This window comes from Rana temporaria, chromosome 3 (genome assembly GCF_905171775.1).
Source record: "Rana temporaria chromosome 3, aRanTem1.1, whole genome shotgun sequence".
NCBI lineage: Eukaryota > Metazoa > Chordata > Amphibia > Anura > Ranidae > Rana > Rana temporaria.
In genome coordinates, this window is record NC_053491.1 from 111,852,349 (window position 1) to 111,869,846 (window position 17,498).

Here is a 17,498-nt window from a genome sequence, read left to right on the forward strand (position 1 = left end):
GATCATCAATGTTTGGGCTAAGACCAGCCATAGACCGTTTAAACCTCAGCTGGTTCAGCAGGAACTGGCTGAGATTTGAACCATTAATGAGCAGATTCTCTTATGATTATCACTAGTGGTTACTGTATAGCCACTAGTGATAATCACTGTTTGTCGGGAGAATGCAATGGCTGGGCAGGAGGGATATTCCCTGTCACCACTGTCTGTGTTGATGGGGGAATCATGCAAGTTTCTTTCCTGCAATCTGTGGATGCAGGAAAGAAATTTGCACCTTATATTACCTGCCAAATTGTGTAAATTGTGAATGTCTTGAAAGAACAGGAGAGGGGGAGGGAGACAGATGGGGGGGGAGAGAAGGGATGAAGATAATACAGTTCAGTGATTTACAGTGTACTGCAGTCTGCAGTGCACACACTTACCCACAGGTCCAGGCTAGAATCTCAGGCATCATTCACACACAGCCAGGAATGCTGCCGATTTTCATATTTCCCGCCCACACATCCCCTCTTCAGATACAGCACGCCGGGATAGTGTGGGCAGGACTGGGAGGAGGCGCTGTATTCCTCCCTGCTTGTATGTGAGGGGGTGGCTGGACTCGCTGGGCTGTGAGAGAGTGTCATAGACCGACATTAGGCTCAGCTTGCAGTCGCCACTCTTGGAATTTACAGGCTGGTTCTACTGTCCTAAGGACGAGAGAAATCAGTCCTGTTTTTTCAGTAACTGAGATGAAGGCTTGCGCCCCCCCACCGGCGGCTGTGGCTGTATGAGTGCTCGCATTATGCAGTGTCAGCGAGCAGAGGGAGGGGGGAGGAATACTTTTTTTTTGGGGGGGGGGGGGCACAGCATATTGTTGGGGGGGGGGGGCACAGCATATTGTTGGGGGGGGGGGGGGTAGTGACGCCATTGTCAAAATGTAATTTGTTTTCAATGTTTTATTATTGAAGTACAAAATACAAATTTGGTTCAAGAAAATTAAAATATGAGCTCTGGTCGGAATGTGAGACAACAGATGATATCCATCAGTGATATAAAAGACACATTTACAAAAGATGTCAATACATGGTAGTTGTACATTACATGCGAGTACCCCAATGCTATGCGACCCCTATATTCATGGTCTTTATCAGGAGATTTTGTTACTTTAAGAAACGTTAAAGGTTTTTACTTGTTGACCAATGTAAGCATTATTAAAATAAACATTGTAGTGTTGACAATATACATCTTCATTAAAATTGCAGGTATATTTGCCATTTAGCTGATGGAGATCATGTGCAACACCCAACCAGAATAAAACGAAACAGAAATATTCAGTGATGCAGGGGACCTCGTAAGAGCCCTTCTGCACCCCTCAGATATGTCCTCAATTCACAGGGTTTACAAGGAGTCGCGTGTATGCAGACCGTGGAGAGGAGGAAGAATCGAGGAGAGCACCTGTGAAATATAGTTCAGTCTGATTTACTGAGTGGAGAATCGGTTCTTTTGAACTGCTGGTTGGAGGCTAAACCAATCCAAACCCTGCTTGGTATATTTGAAAAAGATTTTAAAACTCTAGAAGAGTAAAATTTATATTTTGTTTCTTTCTTTTGCCATTTAATCAATTAAAATGGGGTATTTGAGTAGAATTCCCCGATGCAGTAATGCAATATTTGTGCTTAATTGAAATAAATATGAAAATAATAAAAAAAATGGGTGATGTAAATTTATATAATGCATAAATAAATATGTGAGTGCCTGTGTGTGATGAAAGGAAAATAATTAAATATAAGTAAAGTGATGAATAGAATGTGACATGTAAGATGACCTACAATGGTCATTTAGTGAACAGGGCCAGAAGAAACCCTGGAACCAAAACTCTTCTAAACTTTGCACCAAGCCCTCCTTTTGAGGGGATGCACCACTCTATCGGGTGGAGGGAAGGCGGCTGCTGCACTTTGCAGACGTTTGAAGAACAGTGGTTCATGCGATTACAAGCTGGAATTGTGGGGGGTTCCCCCTCGGCATTCGAAGATCAAACGTTCCCCTCGGATCCACCAAAGAGAAACTTTTTGTTTCAGGCACTAGATCATTTAGTGCATCAGGGAGTGATTATACAGGTTCCTGTATCCGAAAGGGGCACAGGGTTTTATTTTGAACCTGTTTACGGTTCAGAAACCAAGCTGGGACACAAGGCCAATTTTGGATCCAAGATCCCTGAACCAGCATCTATTAAGCCAGTCCTTTTGGATGGAGTCTGTCTGCTCAGTAGTAGCCTCGCTCCAGATGGGAGACTTCTTGGCCTCCATGTAGGGTATGTGTAAATACACATCCTTTATCTGTCAACATCATCAGAGGTTCCTGCGATTTGCAGTAGAGGAATGTCATTTCCAGTATGTGGCGCCGCCCTTTGGGCTTGCCACAGCACCCCAGGTGTTCACAAAGATTCTAGCACCAGTACTGGGTCTTTTAGGGCCCAGGGAATCTTGGTGCTCGCCCGGGTACCTGGACAACCTGCTCAGAGATCACTCACTACAGGCTCTAGAACAGAGCATAGCCTGCACAGTGCGGTATTTAGAAAGCTTGGACTGGGTCATAAATGACAGTCAGCCTTGAGAGCAGCTCAAAGTATGAAGTATTAAGGTCTGATCCTAGATACGGTCCAGGCAAGGGTATTTTTTGCCAACCTAAAGGATCAGGCGTGTCAGATAAGGGGCACCAGACAACCCTATATGTGACTCTGTATGAGTCTTCTAGGAAGACTTAAGCACAACACTGTCCTCCAGAAAGGCTTGCTACATGTGGCAGTCTTTCCCCTTGCAAGTCCCTGGCTGTGCTGATATACTCGCATGGTCCTTGCTCCCACTGCCTATTGGGTATGATTCCTTTCAAACTGCAATACTTTCAGGATCCTCCCAAGCCAGCCCGAGCTCCAGTCTGGGGTAAAAGCCAAGGGGTTCCCCTCAAGGCCACCAACCGTCTACTTGGAATTCCATCTTCCACCAACTCCTCTGACAGCATGACTAATCCATATTTAAGGGCTGGCTCAAAGACCATGTCAGGCCCACTCCCTGAGGCTTGGCTGAGCTTCCCTAAGTATGCAGATCAACCGTCCTGGCCTCTGCCATCCAGCTTCTAGAAGTTTCTCCAAACTCCCAGAACCAGGGGGAGACGCCAAAGACCTGCCTGTATGAGTCATCCAGCCCCGACCTGCAAGAAACTCTTGTCCCAGATTCAAGACTAATCAGTTAACCATGAACCTAAACATAAATGTACCTACACTTACACTAGAGGGTGCTACATATAAAAATTTCCTGGATGGGAAGCAGTTATACCAGGATCAAGGCTGCAGCTACAGCAGTAAGGATGGTCTCAATCTTCAAGTTGAACATTGGGTGTTTGAGTCGCCTGCCATGGAGTGCCCCATAATGCAGTGCTGATTGGCTAAAGCATGCACCTGACCTGCATACTTTGGCCAATCACAGCGCAATGTGCTATGAGAGCCATTATTGGCCAAAGGCAGGGTGCCTTTGACCAATCATGGCTCAGGGGCTAAGTCCATGCCCCACACTATATAAGGCTGCTGCTTCCACGGCGGCCGTATATATAAAAAGATATCCAAGGAATTGAGAATGCCAATCAGCAGTGTTCAAACTCTAATCAAGAAGTGGAAAACGAGGGGTTCTGTTGAAACCAAACCACGGTCGGGTAGACCAACTAAAATTTCAGCCACAACTGCCAGGAAAATTGTTCAGGATGCAAAGAAAAATGGCCAAGAAATCATAAATTCTGCCAGGGTATGTAAACTTTTGAGCACAACTGTATATAATACAGTTCAGAGTTTATAGTGCAGTTCGTATAGTATAGATAATACAGTTCATTACTACACTAAAAAGGGACACATGGTCCCTGCCTGCAAAAGGCAATTGCTAACTCCTGGCTGAGCCAGTGTCAGACCTAACCATGCGGTGCTAGCTTTTCCTGGGAGCTCAGGCAAGTAGAGTGCTGGAGAAGTTAATTTCGATTATTTTTTATTCTTTGTTCACATGCAATTATCACATATGTGTTAGCGTCTTACTTTTTATTAGTTCGCTATGGTAACGCTTTTCAAACGCTCTGGCAGGCTTTTCTGGCGCGGTTGCAGAGTGTTAAAATTAATTTATTTCTGTCACTTTCCATTGTGGAGCAGTTTTAACATCCCACAGCAACGCTCATTAAACGCTATGAAACATAGGGCATTTAGGGAAAGTTTTTAACGCCCCATTCTAAAGCTCATTGACGTGTGTGACGCCCATACTAATGCCATACAAATGCTATGGGAGCCTTTATTGAGCATCAGAAATGTAGTCAAAAGTGTGAACAAGCCTTAAAGCGGGAGTTCACCCGAAAAAAAATGTTTAACCTTAGATTAATGCTCTTTTTGTCAAGGGGAATCGGGTAGTTTTTTTAAAATCTAAGCAGTACTTACTGTTTTAGAGAGCGATCTTCTCCGCCGCTTCCGGGTATGGTCTTCGGGACTGGGCGTTCCTATTTGATTGATAGTCTTCCGATGGTCGCATCTATCGCGTCACGAGTAGCTGAAAGAAGCCGAACGTTGGTGCGGCTCTATACGGCGCCTGCGCACCGACGTTTGGCTACTTTCGGAAAATCGTGACGCGATAGATGCGACTGTCGGAAGACTGTCAATCAAATAGGAACGCCCATACCCGGAAGCGGCGGAGAAGATCGCTCTCTAAAACGGTAAGTACTGCTTTGATTTTAAAAAAACTGAGCATCAATCTAAGGTTAAAAATTTACTTTTCGGGTGAACCTCCTCTTTAATATAAATATCAGAATTGGCCTGGATGGCAAGCTGTTAAAGTATAACTAAAGGCAAAACTTTTTTGTTTGTTTTTTTACGTATTGGATGGAGTAGAGAGGGATTAGAACACCTGATTTCTATTGCTGTCTGTGCCCCCCGAGATTCACCCTCTCTATCTGTCCTGTTTACCATTATCTCTGAGAGAAAACGGTAATAGAGGGGAAATCTTCCAATGGGGACACTAGTTCTGGTGACCTGATGGGGGGGGGGGGGGGGGGCTAAGAATTTCCTTTAATTTGCAGGGATTTCCCTCTCACTTCCTGTATAGCTATTGGACAGGAAGTGACGGTAAATCTCCCCAATGGGACAAAGAGAGTGAGAAAAAATAATCTGACAGGGGTTATAACCCTCCATTTCTCCAAAAATTATTAAAAATAAAAAGTTTTGCCTATAGATCTACTTTAACCACTTGATCACGATACGTACCGTATTTATCGTGGTATAACGCGCTCCCGCGTATACCGCGCACCCCTAATGTTGCCCCGAATCCTGTGGAAAAAGTTTTTTTTGTACTTACAGTTTTGGTGTCTTGCGCGGCGTCCATCGGCGGCCTCGTCGGGTCCGGCGTCCGTCTGCGCCTTCGGGTGTCCTCTTCGTCGGGTATGGGTCCTTCTGCGGCTTCCGGGGGTCCTCTTCGTCGGGTCCGGGGTCCGTCTGCGGCTTCGGGTGTCCTCTTCGTCGGGTCCGGCGTCCTCCCCGCTCGTTTCCCGCGCCGAGTTTGAATACTGTGCCGTCATATACCGAGCGCAGTACACTCGTGTATCGTCGGGCAGGCTCGGCAACTCTCGCGCTGACGTCCTGTACGCTCAGGACGTCAGCGCGAGAAGTGCCGAGACTGCCCGAAGATATATATGTGTGTACTGCGCTCGGTATATGTCGGCGCAGTATTCAAACTCGTGGCGGGAAAGCGGGTATCGGCGTATACCGCGCACCCACGATTTTGCCCTGATTTTCAGGGCAAAATAGTGCGCGGTATACGCCGATAAATACGGTATATATACATTGCGGTTTGCAAGTGGTTGACCTGGATTATGGCTGAAGATATCAGCCATTACCCCCCAGTATAGTTTTATTTTTTTTTTACAGCCGGTAGGTGGCTTTCTCATGAAACAGGCCTGAGCTGCTGGAGCAGTTTCTAAAGCGGAGGGAGGTGTGCCCCCCCCCCCTCCCCGGCCACTCGCTGGTGTTTCCAGGACTTACCATTTCCACCAAGAAATGATCAGCTGGTGCGGCCGACTGCTCCCATAGGCGATCAAGGAGTTAATACTCTTTGATGGTAAATAACAATAAAAATGTTACAGCACTGTCACATTTTTATTGTTATTTACTGTCATCTGTGGGAGCACATTAGTGACAGCTGCAGTATTTTAGAGTATATTAATCTTCTTTGTTTTATATGCCATAATAGCATGCAACTACCTCAATTTTCTATTAACACTCTTTGATGGACTCTATGGCCTTGGAGGACCGGAGTAACGTCATGACATCACTTCCCATCCAGGCTGGAAGTAAATAATTTTTTATTTATTTTTTAAAAGCAAAAGATAAAAAAAAAAAAATGTTCATCTTTTGTTTTTAAAGGTAAAGAAGAGATTTGGGGTCTTTTTGATCCCAGATCTCTCCATAAAGAGGACCTGTCATCCTTATTTATATTACAACTGATGTTTACATTCCTTGTAATAGGAAAAAAAGTGTTTAAAAATTAAATAAAATAAAGGGACAGTGTAAAAATAAAAAGTAAAAGAAATAAGAAAAAAAATTAAGTGCTGCCATCCCTCCATGCTTTTGCGCAGAAGCGAACGCATACGTAAATATCCGCACCGCACACGTGAGGTATCGCTGCAAACGTTAGAGATCAATAATTCTAGCCTAGACCTCCTCTGTATCTCCAAACTGGTGTTTACATCATCGCCTATGGAGATTTTTAAATACCGTAGTTTGTCGCTATTCTATTTCAAAGTGAGACATGTTGGGTATCCATTTATTGAGCATAATATCATACAAAAAAAAAAAGCTGGTACATATTTATTTCTTAACGTTTGCAAAACCGCTGCGCAAAGACCATGTGACATAAAAAAATTGCAATAATTGCTATTTTATTCCCTAGGGTCTTTGCAAAAAAAGGATAGTGTTTGGAGGGTTATAAGTACATTTCTAGCAAAAAAAAAATACTGATTTAAAGTTGTAAACAGCAAAAGCCTGGTTGGAAAGTGGTTAAAAGCTGAGTTTACGTGTTTCTGCCTATGATATAATGTTGGTGACTGTATAAGAGATTGTATGGTGTATAGCCGAGAGATCGGCCCATCTGCAAGCAGAGAAATAAAGCTGAGGGGTATATCACAGTCCAGTGTGATAAAGGTGAGGAGGCAGGAAGTGCGTCTACCTGTCACCGCCCCTCCCCCTTCCCTCCTAACCCCCTCAAGCTCAGCTATCAGAACAACAGCGTCCCACGGCGTCCTGTCATACAAACCCGCCCTCTTTTCACTTTTGCCCAATGAGGGTAAAGAAAAACAAGTCCTCGCCCCGCCCCACCGCAGCTAACCATTCAGCTAATTAGAAATGCAGGGGGTGGTGCCTAGGCCCGCCTCTACTCAGCACGTGTGTGTTACCGAGCTGGGAGTGACAGCTGCGGACTCGGCATGGAGGGGAACAGCAAGAGCAGGAAGAGGGAGACCGAGGTGAGCCGGGGTGAGGGATGGGTAGGACCGACACGGCGGAGAGCGCCACCTTGTGGAGGGGGGAATGGCAGCACTGAGTGCCTAGGAAGGGGTGGGTGTGCCAGGCATGGGACTGAACAGAGTCGGGTGATCACAGCCTACTGAACAGTCACCCTGTAGTCACAGAGGAAGGGCGGGGTGAGCAGAGGGCAGCATCGGGGTTCTATGGAGCAGATAGTAGAAGTGTCCTCCATGGCACCCAATAACTTTATAGAACGAAGGAGGGGATGTGATTGGTTGATCGATTGCTCCTTTGTTTAATCCAGCTTCCCGTCCCTCATCATCACCCAGCTATAGAGCCCACAGCACTTCCTGTCCCCCATCATCACCCATCTATAGAGCCCACTGGACTTCCCGTCCCCCATCATCACTAGGGTGACCACATTTCCAAACTGCCATTCAGGGACACCCCCCCCCCCCCCCATTTTTTTTGCAGATTTTGGGGGCAGGGGCGTATGAAATCAGCGGCCCATGCGCAAGATCAAAAGTGGGCCCTAGGCATCAAGAAGAACAACTGAGTGGGGGGCACAGAGTAGTCAGAGGGGCAGTGCGATGGACAGGGGGACCGTGGGATGGACAGGGGGACCGTGGGATGGATAGAGGCATACCTCCCAACTTTCTGAGATGGGAATGAGGGACACCTATTAGCAAAAATATGTAGGAGAATTATAAACAAAAATAAAAATGGTTAAACCCACAGGTGCTTTTTTACCACTACTATTCTTTTATATTGGCTCCTTGAGGGACAAACAAAGAGGAAAGAGGGACAGAGGGACAATGCCCTAAATGAGGGACAGTTCCTTCAAATCAGGAACAGTACAGGAGGGGGGGACTGAAGAACAGCACAGGTGGGACCAGAGGACAGCACAGGAGGGGGGGGGCTGAAGAACAGCACAGGTGGGACCAGAGGACAGCACAGGAGGGGGGGGGCTGAAGAACAGCACAGGTGGGACCAGAGGACAGCACAGGAGGGGGGGGACTGAAGAACAGCACAGGTGGGACCAGAGGACAGCACAGGAGGGGGGACTGAAGAACAGCACAGGAGGGGGGACTGAAGAACAGCACAGGAGGGGGGGACTGAAGAACGGCACAGGTGGGACCAGAGGACAGCACAGGAGGGACCAGAGGACAGCAGGGGGTTGGAGAATAGGGGGTGAGGTGGGAGAGAGCAGAGAAGTTACTGGGGAAGATCAGCCAGGAGAGTGTTGAGGGACCTGTGGGCAGCAGAAGGAAACTGGATAAGAGGGGTGGCATATAGAGAAACTGATGCCCCCCCCCCCCCATGTTCTTCTTGCAGCCACTGAATGCCCGCTTTTCCTCCTTTACCTCCTGCAGGCATTCAGTGGCTGCAAGAAGAACATGGAGGGCATCAGTTCCTCTATATGCCACCCCTCCTATCCAGGTTTAGAGGGAAGCTGCATGGACCCCCTGGAGTATGAGGCTGGGTTGCAATGGCGCCCCCTGTAGTTACACCGCTGCAGTGGAGTAACTAAAACATTTCTGGCAGTTTGAAGGAGCAATGAATGGAATGCTGGCAGGACTCTGAGGTTGTGATAGTCGCTGATGAGCCACTCCTGAGAGGATTGCTTGGTATACAGAGGGGGTAACAAGACTAGTGGGTGAAGAGGTGGCAGAACATGAAAGGCTGAGGGTGAAGGAGGAGGGGGGGGGCTGCTGCAGGGAGAGGCAAACAAGTAGTGGGAGAGAAGAGACAGGGAGCAGCCGGACAGGACTGGCTGTGACGAGTTATCATGTGTGCAGGAAACATCTTCAGCTCTGAGGGGTTCATGCTGGGACCTGTAGTTCTTCACTTTTGGGGGGGGGGGGAGTCACATCCCCAAAAGTGAAGGATTACAAGTCCCAGCATGAACCCTGCCCTGATATCTAAGGAAGTTTCCTCCTTCCATCCAGGGTGTCATGTGTCAGTGTCTCTCCTGCCGACCCTTATCTGGAGCAAGCCTCTGAGTGTACTGTGCAGAGTGCAGACACACACTCCAGTGTCTTACTGAACTCTGACTGCTGAGGGAGAGCCGACAGGATTATAACACCGATGGATCTTCAATGCTGGTCAGTGCTTTGCAATGTTACTTGCCTTAGTTTGTACACTGCAGTCTGTCTCAGAGTCTGATGTTTCTTCTGGCTGCCTGGCTGGACTCCAGAGCATACACGAGGAGGTGGGTGGAGCTGAACAGAAGGCGCGGAGGAGGAAGTTAAACTCTCATCTGCTGCTATAGGTCTCTCCCTCTCTCCTGCTCTGACGTCACTGGTTGCTACACGCCAAGCGGGAGGCAGGAGGTAGCAACCAGTTTGGGCACTGAGCCAGGGGCGGTGAATAAAGAAAAAGGGGTCTCACTCTCTGTCAGCTAGGGGTCCACCACAGGCTGAGACAGAGAGGATGTATGCAAAGGCTATTTTAGGGGGCATTAGATCGGCCCAGGCCAATTCCGGGACTCTGTATTGTCCCGTAATGAGGGTGTCCGGGACACGGGACACAAGTATTAATTAAGGGACAGTCCCGGGCAATCCGGGACACGTGGTCACCCTAATCATCACCCATCTATAGAGCCCACAGGACTTCCTGTCCCCCGTCATCACCCAGCTATAGAGCCCACTGGACTTCCCGTCCCCCATCATCACCCATCTATAGAGCCCACAGGACTTCCCGTCCCCCATCATCACCCAGCTATAGAGCCCACAGGACTTCCCGTCCCCCATCATCACCCAGCTATAGAGCCCGCAGGACTTCCTGTCCCCCATCATCACCAATCTATAGAGCCCGCAGGACTTCCTGTCCCCCGTCATCACCCAGCTATAGAGCCCACAGGACTTCCAGTCCCCCATCATCACCCAGCTATAGAGCCCGCAGGACTTCCTGTCCCCCATCATCACCCATATATAGTGCCCACAGGACTTCCTGTCCCCATCATCACCCAGCTATAGAGCCCACAGGACTTCCCGTCCCCCATCATCACCCAGCTATAGAGCCCACAGGACTTCCCGTCCCCCATCATCACCCAGCTATAGAGCCCGCAGGACTTCCTGTCCCCCATCATCACCAATCTATAGAGCCCGCAGGACTTCCTGTCCCCCGTCATCACCCAGCTATAGAGCCCACAGGACTTCCAGTCCCCCATCATCACCCAGCTATAGAGCCCGCAGGACTTCCTGTCCCCCATCATCACCCATATATAGTGCCCACAGGACTTCCTGTCCCCATCATCACCCAGCTATAGAGCCCACAGGACTTCCCGTCCCCCATCATCACCCAGCTATAGAGCCCACAGGACTTCCCGTCCCCCATCATCACCAATCTATAGAGCCCGCAGGACTTCCTGTCCCCCGTCATCACCCAGCTATAGAGCCCACAGGACTTCCTGTCCCCCATCATCACCCAGCTATAGAGCCCACAGGACTTCCCGTCCCCCATCATCACCAAGCTATAGAGCCCACAGGACTTCCCGTCCCCCATCATCACCCAGCTATAGAGCCCACAGGACTTCCTGTCCCCTATCATCACCCAGCTATAGAGCCCACAGGACTTCCTGTCCCCTATCATCACCCAGCTATAGAGCCCACAGCACTTCCTGTCCCCTATCATCACCCAGCTATAGAGCCCACAGCACTTCCCGTCCCCCATCATCACCCAGCTATAGAGCCGACAGGACTTCCCGTCCCCCGTCATCACCCAGCTATAGAGCCCACAGCACTTCCTGTCCCCCATCATCACCCAACTATAGAGCCCACAGCACTTCCTGTCCCCCATCATCACCCAGCTATAGAGCCCACAGGACTTCCCGTCCCCCATCATCACCCAGCTATAGAGCCCACAGCACTTCCTGTCCCCTATCATCACCCAGCTTTAGAGCCCGCAGGACTTCCTGTCCCCCATCATCACCCAACTATAGAGCCCACAGGACTTCCTGTCCCCTATCATCACCCAGCTATAGAGCCCGCAGGACTTCCTGTCCCCCATCATCACCCAGCTATATAGCCCACAGGACTTCCTGTCCCCTATCATCACCCAGCTATAGAGCCCACAGGACTTCCCGTCCCCCATCATCACCCAGCTATAGAGCCCACAGGACTTCCCGTCACCCAGCTATAGAGCCCACAGGACTTCCCGTCACCCAGCTATAGAGCCCACAGCACTTCCCGTCACCCAGCTATAGAGCCCACAGCACTTCCTGTCCCCCATCATCACCCAGCTATAGAGCCCACAGGACTTCCTGTCCCCTATCATCACCCAGCTATAGAGCCCACAGCACTTTCTGTCCCCTATCATCACCCAGCTATAGAGCCCGCAGGACTTCCTGTCCCTCATCATCACCCAGCTATAGAGCCCACAGGACTTCCCTCCCCCATCATCACCCAGCTATAGAGCCCACAGGACTTCCTGTCCCCATCATCACCCAGCTTTAGAACCCGCAGGACTTCCCGTCCCCCATCATCACCAAGTTATGGAACCCACAGCACTTCCTGTCCCCCATCATCACCCAGCTATAGAGCCCACATGACTTCCTGTCCCCTATCATCACCCAGCTATAGAGCCCACAGCACTTTCTGTCCCCTATCATCACCCAGCTATAGAGCCCGCAGGACTTCCTGTCCCCTATCATCACCCAGCTATAGAGCCCACATGACTTCCTGTCCCCTATCATCACCCAGCTATAGAGCCCACAGCACTTTCTGTCCCCTATCATCACCCAGCTATAGAGCCCGCAGGACTTCCTGTCCCTCATCATCACCCAGCTATAGAGCCCACAGGACTTCCCTCCCCCATCATCACCCAGCTATAGAGCCCACAGGACTTCCTGTCCCCCCATCATCACCCAGCTATAGAGCCCACAAGACTTCCTGTCCCTCATCATCACCCAGCTATAGAGCCCACAGGACTTCCCGTCCCCATCATCACCCAGCTTTAGAACCCGCAGGACTTCCCGTCCCCCATCATCACCAAGTTATGGAACCCACAGGACTTCCCGTCCCCCATCATCACCCAGCTATAGAACGCACAAGACTCCCTGTCCCCTATCATTGCCAATCTATAGATCTATGGGACTTGTAGTCCCCCATCATCACACATATCAGACAGGTCCCCCCTATGATCAGAACACTCCACTGATGATTGAGTTGTCACTGATTGGCTGTATTGGACTAGCGGTTGTGGGAGAGATGTTAAGACAAGCGCCTTAAACTGCAATGTCAGAGAACAGGGGTGTTCACATACTTTCGCTGGTGGCAAAAAATACTAAACAAATTATAACTGGCAGGCAGCAAGCCCACTGAATACAATTCTTTCAAGAGAAATCTCCAAAGTTGTCGCCACCGCATTTGTTTGGCAAAAATGGGATAAAAACGGGCAACAAGGAGGCCTCACATCGCCTCCTCACTGCCTGTCGGTCACCTCTGAAAAGTGATCCGAATGCAAAATGCTTTTCAGAGTTGTGAGGTTTTTAGACTCGTATCTAAACCTAGCTTTATATACAGTGAGGGAAAAAAGTATTTGATCCCCTGCTGATTTTGTACGTTTGCCCACTGCCAAAGAAATTATCAGTCTATAATTGTAATGGTCAGTTTATTTTAACAGTGAGATACAGAATAACATAAATATCCAGAAAAACACATTTAAAAAAAAAAAAAGTTATGAATTGATTTGCATTTTAATGAGTGAAATAAATATCTAATCCCCTATCAATCGGCAAGATTTCTGGCTCCCAGGTGCCTTCTATTAGGGTTGTCCCGATACTAGTATTCGCGCGAGTACTTGTACTCGTGCAAATGCTCCCGATGCTTCATCCGAATTCCTGATGGGAGAGAGAGGCGGTGTGCAACAGGAAGTCAGCGGGCAGAGCAGAGAGTGAGTCCTCAAGCAGGTAAGCTGGCAGGGGGGAAGCCGCATCATCCATCGGTGACCGGAGCCGTCGCATTCAGTAACTGAAGTGACGCTCCGTGTTACCGTTGTACACGGTCAGTGCGTTAACCAATCCAAGTCCCGACGCCCATCTTGGTACACCCTGCACTCGACCGCATTAAAGCGGTGGTTCACCCTCCTTAACATCAGTCTAGCATTACATTCGGCATAGTAGCGCGAGCTACAGTATGCCTATCTGTATTTTTTTATCCCCGTACTCACTGTGCTATTGCACATTGAAGATTCCGACTCCCGCGGGGAATGGGCGTGCCTATGGAGAGGGAGGATGATTGGCGGCCGGCTCTGGCACGTCACGCTCCCCGAAGACAGCCGGAGTAGGTCTCGGCTCTTCACGGCGCCTGCGCACAGGCGCCGTGAAGAGCCAAGCCTATTTCGGCTATTTCCGGAGAAGCGTGACGTGCCAGGGCCGGCCGTCAATCACCTTCTCTCTCCATAGGAACGCCCATTCCCCGGAATCTTCAATGTACAATAGCACAGTGAGTACGGGGATAAAAAATGTAAGACCGGCATACTGTAGCTCGCGCTACGATGCCGAATTTTATGCTAGAATAAATTTTTTTTTTTTTTTTTTAATAGGGTGAACCCCCGCTTTAAGCCAGCAGTGGACATCTTGTTACACCCAGCCCATATAGTTCGGGCTGGGTGTAACAAGATGTCCGCTGCTGCTTTTATGTGGCTAAGCGCAGGGTGTAGCAAGATGGGCATCACAGGCCGTATGAAAAAATAGTTTAGGTTCCTTTCATGTCATTTATTTCAGTGCCTGCCCATAAGTGCCAGCGATCTGTCAGTGCCCATCCATCAGTACCAGCTATCCGCCGGTGCCAGCTATCAGTGCGTGCCACCTATCGGTGCCAGCCATCCGTGCCACTCATCAGTTCTGCATAGTCAGTGCCACCTGTCAGTGCCACTGCCGGCCATTAGTTCGGTGGCATCTATCAGTGCATCACATGACATTAAAAAAAAAAGTATTGGTAATCGGTATCGGCGAGTACTTGGGGGGAAAAAATGTATCGATACTTGTACTCTGTCTTAAAAAAGTGGTATCGGGACAACCCTATCTTCTATACAGCTAATGAGCTGAGATTAGGAGCACTCTTGTAAAGGGAGTGCTCCTATTCTTAGCTTGTTGCCGGTATAAAAGACACCTGTCCACAGAATCAATCAGATGCCAATCTATGTATCGTGGCCAAGACCAAAGAGCTGTCCAAGATGTCGGGGACAAGATTGTGGACCTAAACAGGGCTGGAATGGGCTACAAGACCATCGCTAAGCAGCTTTGTGAGAGGGTGACAACAGTTGGTGAGATAATTCGCCAATGGAAGAAACGCAAAGTAACTGTCAATCTCCCTCGGTCTGTTGCTCCATGCGAGATCTCACCTTGTGGAGTTTCGATGATCATGAGAACGGTGAGGAATCAGCCCAGAGCTACACAGGAGAATCTTGTCAATGATTTCAAGGCAGCTGTGACCATAGTCGCCAAAAAAACAACTGGTAACACTATGCCGCGAAGGACTGAAATCCTGCAGCGCCCGCAAGGTCCTCCTGCTCAAGAAAGCACATGGTCATTGGCAAACCAGACGTGCCTCTACATCTGAATGATTCAGAGGAGAACTGGGTGAAAGTGTTGTGGTCAGATGAGACAAAAAAGCTCTTTGGCATCAATTCAACTTGCCGTGTTTGGAGAAGAAGAATGCTGCCTATGACCGCAAGAACACCATCCCCACCGTCAAACATGGAGGTGGAAACATTATGCTTTTGGGGGGTGTCTTTTTCTTTTTTTTCTCCTAAGGGGACAGGACAACGTCATTGCATCAAAGGGACAATGGGTGGTGCCATGTACCGTCAAATCTTGGATGAGAACCTCCTTCCCTTAGCCAGGGCATTTAAAATGGGTCGTGGATGTGTATTTCAGCATGACCAAGCCCCAAAACACCTGGCCAAGGCAACAAAGGAGTTGCTCAAGAAGAAGCACATTAAAGTGGTGGTCTGGGAAAAAAGTATCCTGGAGTCCCTCGATGTCGGCACCTCAGCTGATGTATCCAACAGCTGTCGGGTGCTTCCCATGCCATTGCGGGTAAGGGTACCTGGCAGTGTAGCCCTTCGGCTTCACGCCGGGAACCCTACTGCGCATGCGCGAGGACCCGCTCCTCTCTCCTATTGGCCCGGGGGAGGATGAGGACGGAGCCCCGCTGTGATGTCACCGCGTTGGCCGCGGCTGAACTCCCAGAAGTGGGAAAGGATACCCGTCGATGGCACCGGAGGGGGGGAGGAATCCGATGAGCGGAAGTTCCGCTTTAGGGGGAGCTCTGCTTTAAGGTCCTGGAGTGGCCTAACCAGTTTCCAGACCTTGATCCCAGAAAACATGTGGAGGGAGCTGAAGGTTCGAGTTGCCAAACGTCATCCTCAAAACCTTAATGACTTGGAGAGGATCTGCTAAGAGGAGTGGGACAAAATCCCTCCTGAGATGTGTGCAAACCTGGTGGCCAACTACAAGAGAACGTCCGACCTCTGCGATTGCCAACAAGGGTTTTGCCACCAAGTTCTAAATCATGTTTTGTGAAGGGATCAAATACTTATTTCGCTCCATAAAATGCAAATCCCTTTATTCATTTTTTGAAATGCGTTTTTTCAGAATATTTTTGTTCTGTCTCTCACTGGTAAAATTAACCGACTATTAAAATTATAGACTGATCATTTCTTTGTCACTGGGCAAATGTACAAAATCAGCAAGGGATCAAATACATTTTTTTTTGCTTCACTGTACAGTCCAGTTTTATTACATGTTATTTTATAGGTTTTTAGGGCTTGTTCACACTAACAGGTGAGGGAAGGAGGTAAAAGACCACAGGTGAGCCATGCTTTTACTGTCCCCCTTTAGCTGTAGAGGCAGCAGCTGAGGGTGTACACATCCTGGGGCCATTAATAATAATAATAATAATAATAATAATATATTTATTATTATTCAGGATTTATATAGCGCAGACAGTTTGCACAGCGCTTTACAACATTAGGGCAGACAGTACAATTACAATACAATTGGATACAGGAGGAATCGGAGGGCCCTGCTCGTTGGAGCTTAGTCTAAACGGTAGGGTCAATTAATACGAAGTGAAATAACTGCGGGGGATAAGCTGATGAAGAAAATAAAAGTGCAGTTGTTAGGTGGAGGCAGGGTAGGCTTCCCCAAAGAGAAACGTTTTCAGGGATAGATTTGCAGGTAGTCTGACAGATTGGGGTAGGGTATTCCAGAGGATGGGAGAGGCTCGGGAAAAGTCCTGGAGGCGAATATGGGAGGAGGCGATGAGAGAGCTACAGAGCAGGAGGTCTTGGGAGGAGCGAAGAGAATGATTAGGTTGGTATTTTGGGACTAGGCTAGTGATGTATCTGGGGCAGAGTTGTGGACGGCTTTGTAACTTATTGTTAGTATTTTGAATTTAATTAATTGGGCGAGTGACAGCCAATGGCGGGATTTGCCTGGAGAGGGGTAGCAGACCGCATTCATGATGGCCTGAAGGAGGAATAGTCTATTTAAAGGTAAGCCAGTGAGGAGTGAGTTGCAGTAGTCAAGGCGAGAGATAACCAGGGAGTGGATCGGGAGCTTTGTGGTTTCATTGGTTGGGAAGGGACGTCATTTGGAAATGTTGGAGGAAAGCTTTGGAAAGGGATTGGCTGTGGTGCCAAAAGGAAAGTTCAGAGTCCAGGATAGGGTTGCCAACTCATCCCTTTGAGGCTGGGTTCACACTACTACACTACTTTTCATCCTACTTTGCTCTGTGTTCAATGTTTCCCTATGAGAGCTGTCTTAACTGGTCCTACACAAGTCGGTCCGACTTTGAAAATGCTCCCTGTACTACTTTTGGTCCTACATTGATCCTACTTCAGGCCCATTGAATATCATTGAAGTCGGACCAAAGTAGTATCCTGTTCATGAAAGTAGGATGGATGTAGGACCAATGTAGCAGAGCAAAGTAGGATGAAAGTAGTGTAGTAGTGTGAACCCAGCCTAAGGCTGGGT

At 48.7% G+C, this 17,498-nt stretch overlaps 1 protein-coding gene across 1 annotated transcript in view; it reads left to right on the forward strand.

Annotated features, from left to right (window-relative positions):
- The first annotated feature begins 7,405 nt into the window (after positions 1–7,405).
- The window catches only part of STRIP2 (striatin interacting protein 2), a 90,976-nt gene continuing 80,883 nt past the window's right edge, over positions 7,406–17,498 (forward strand). Inside the window, exon 1 of the mRNA XM_040343247.1 lies at positions 7,406–7,512. Within this exon, the coding sequence (XP_040199181.1) occupies positions 7,474–7,512 (39 nt within the window). The 5' untranslated portion in view covers positions 7,406–7,473. The remainder of the gene's footprint in view (positions 7,513–17,498) is intronic.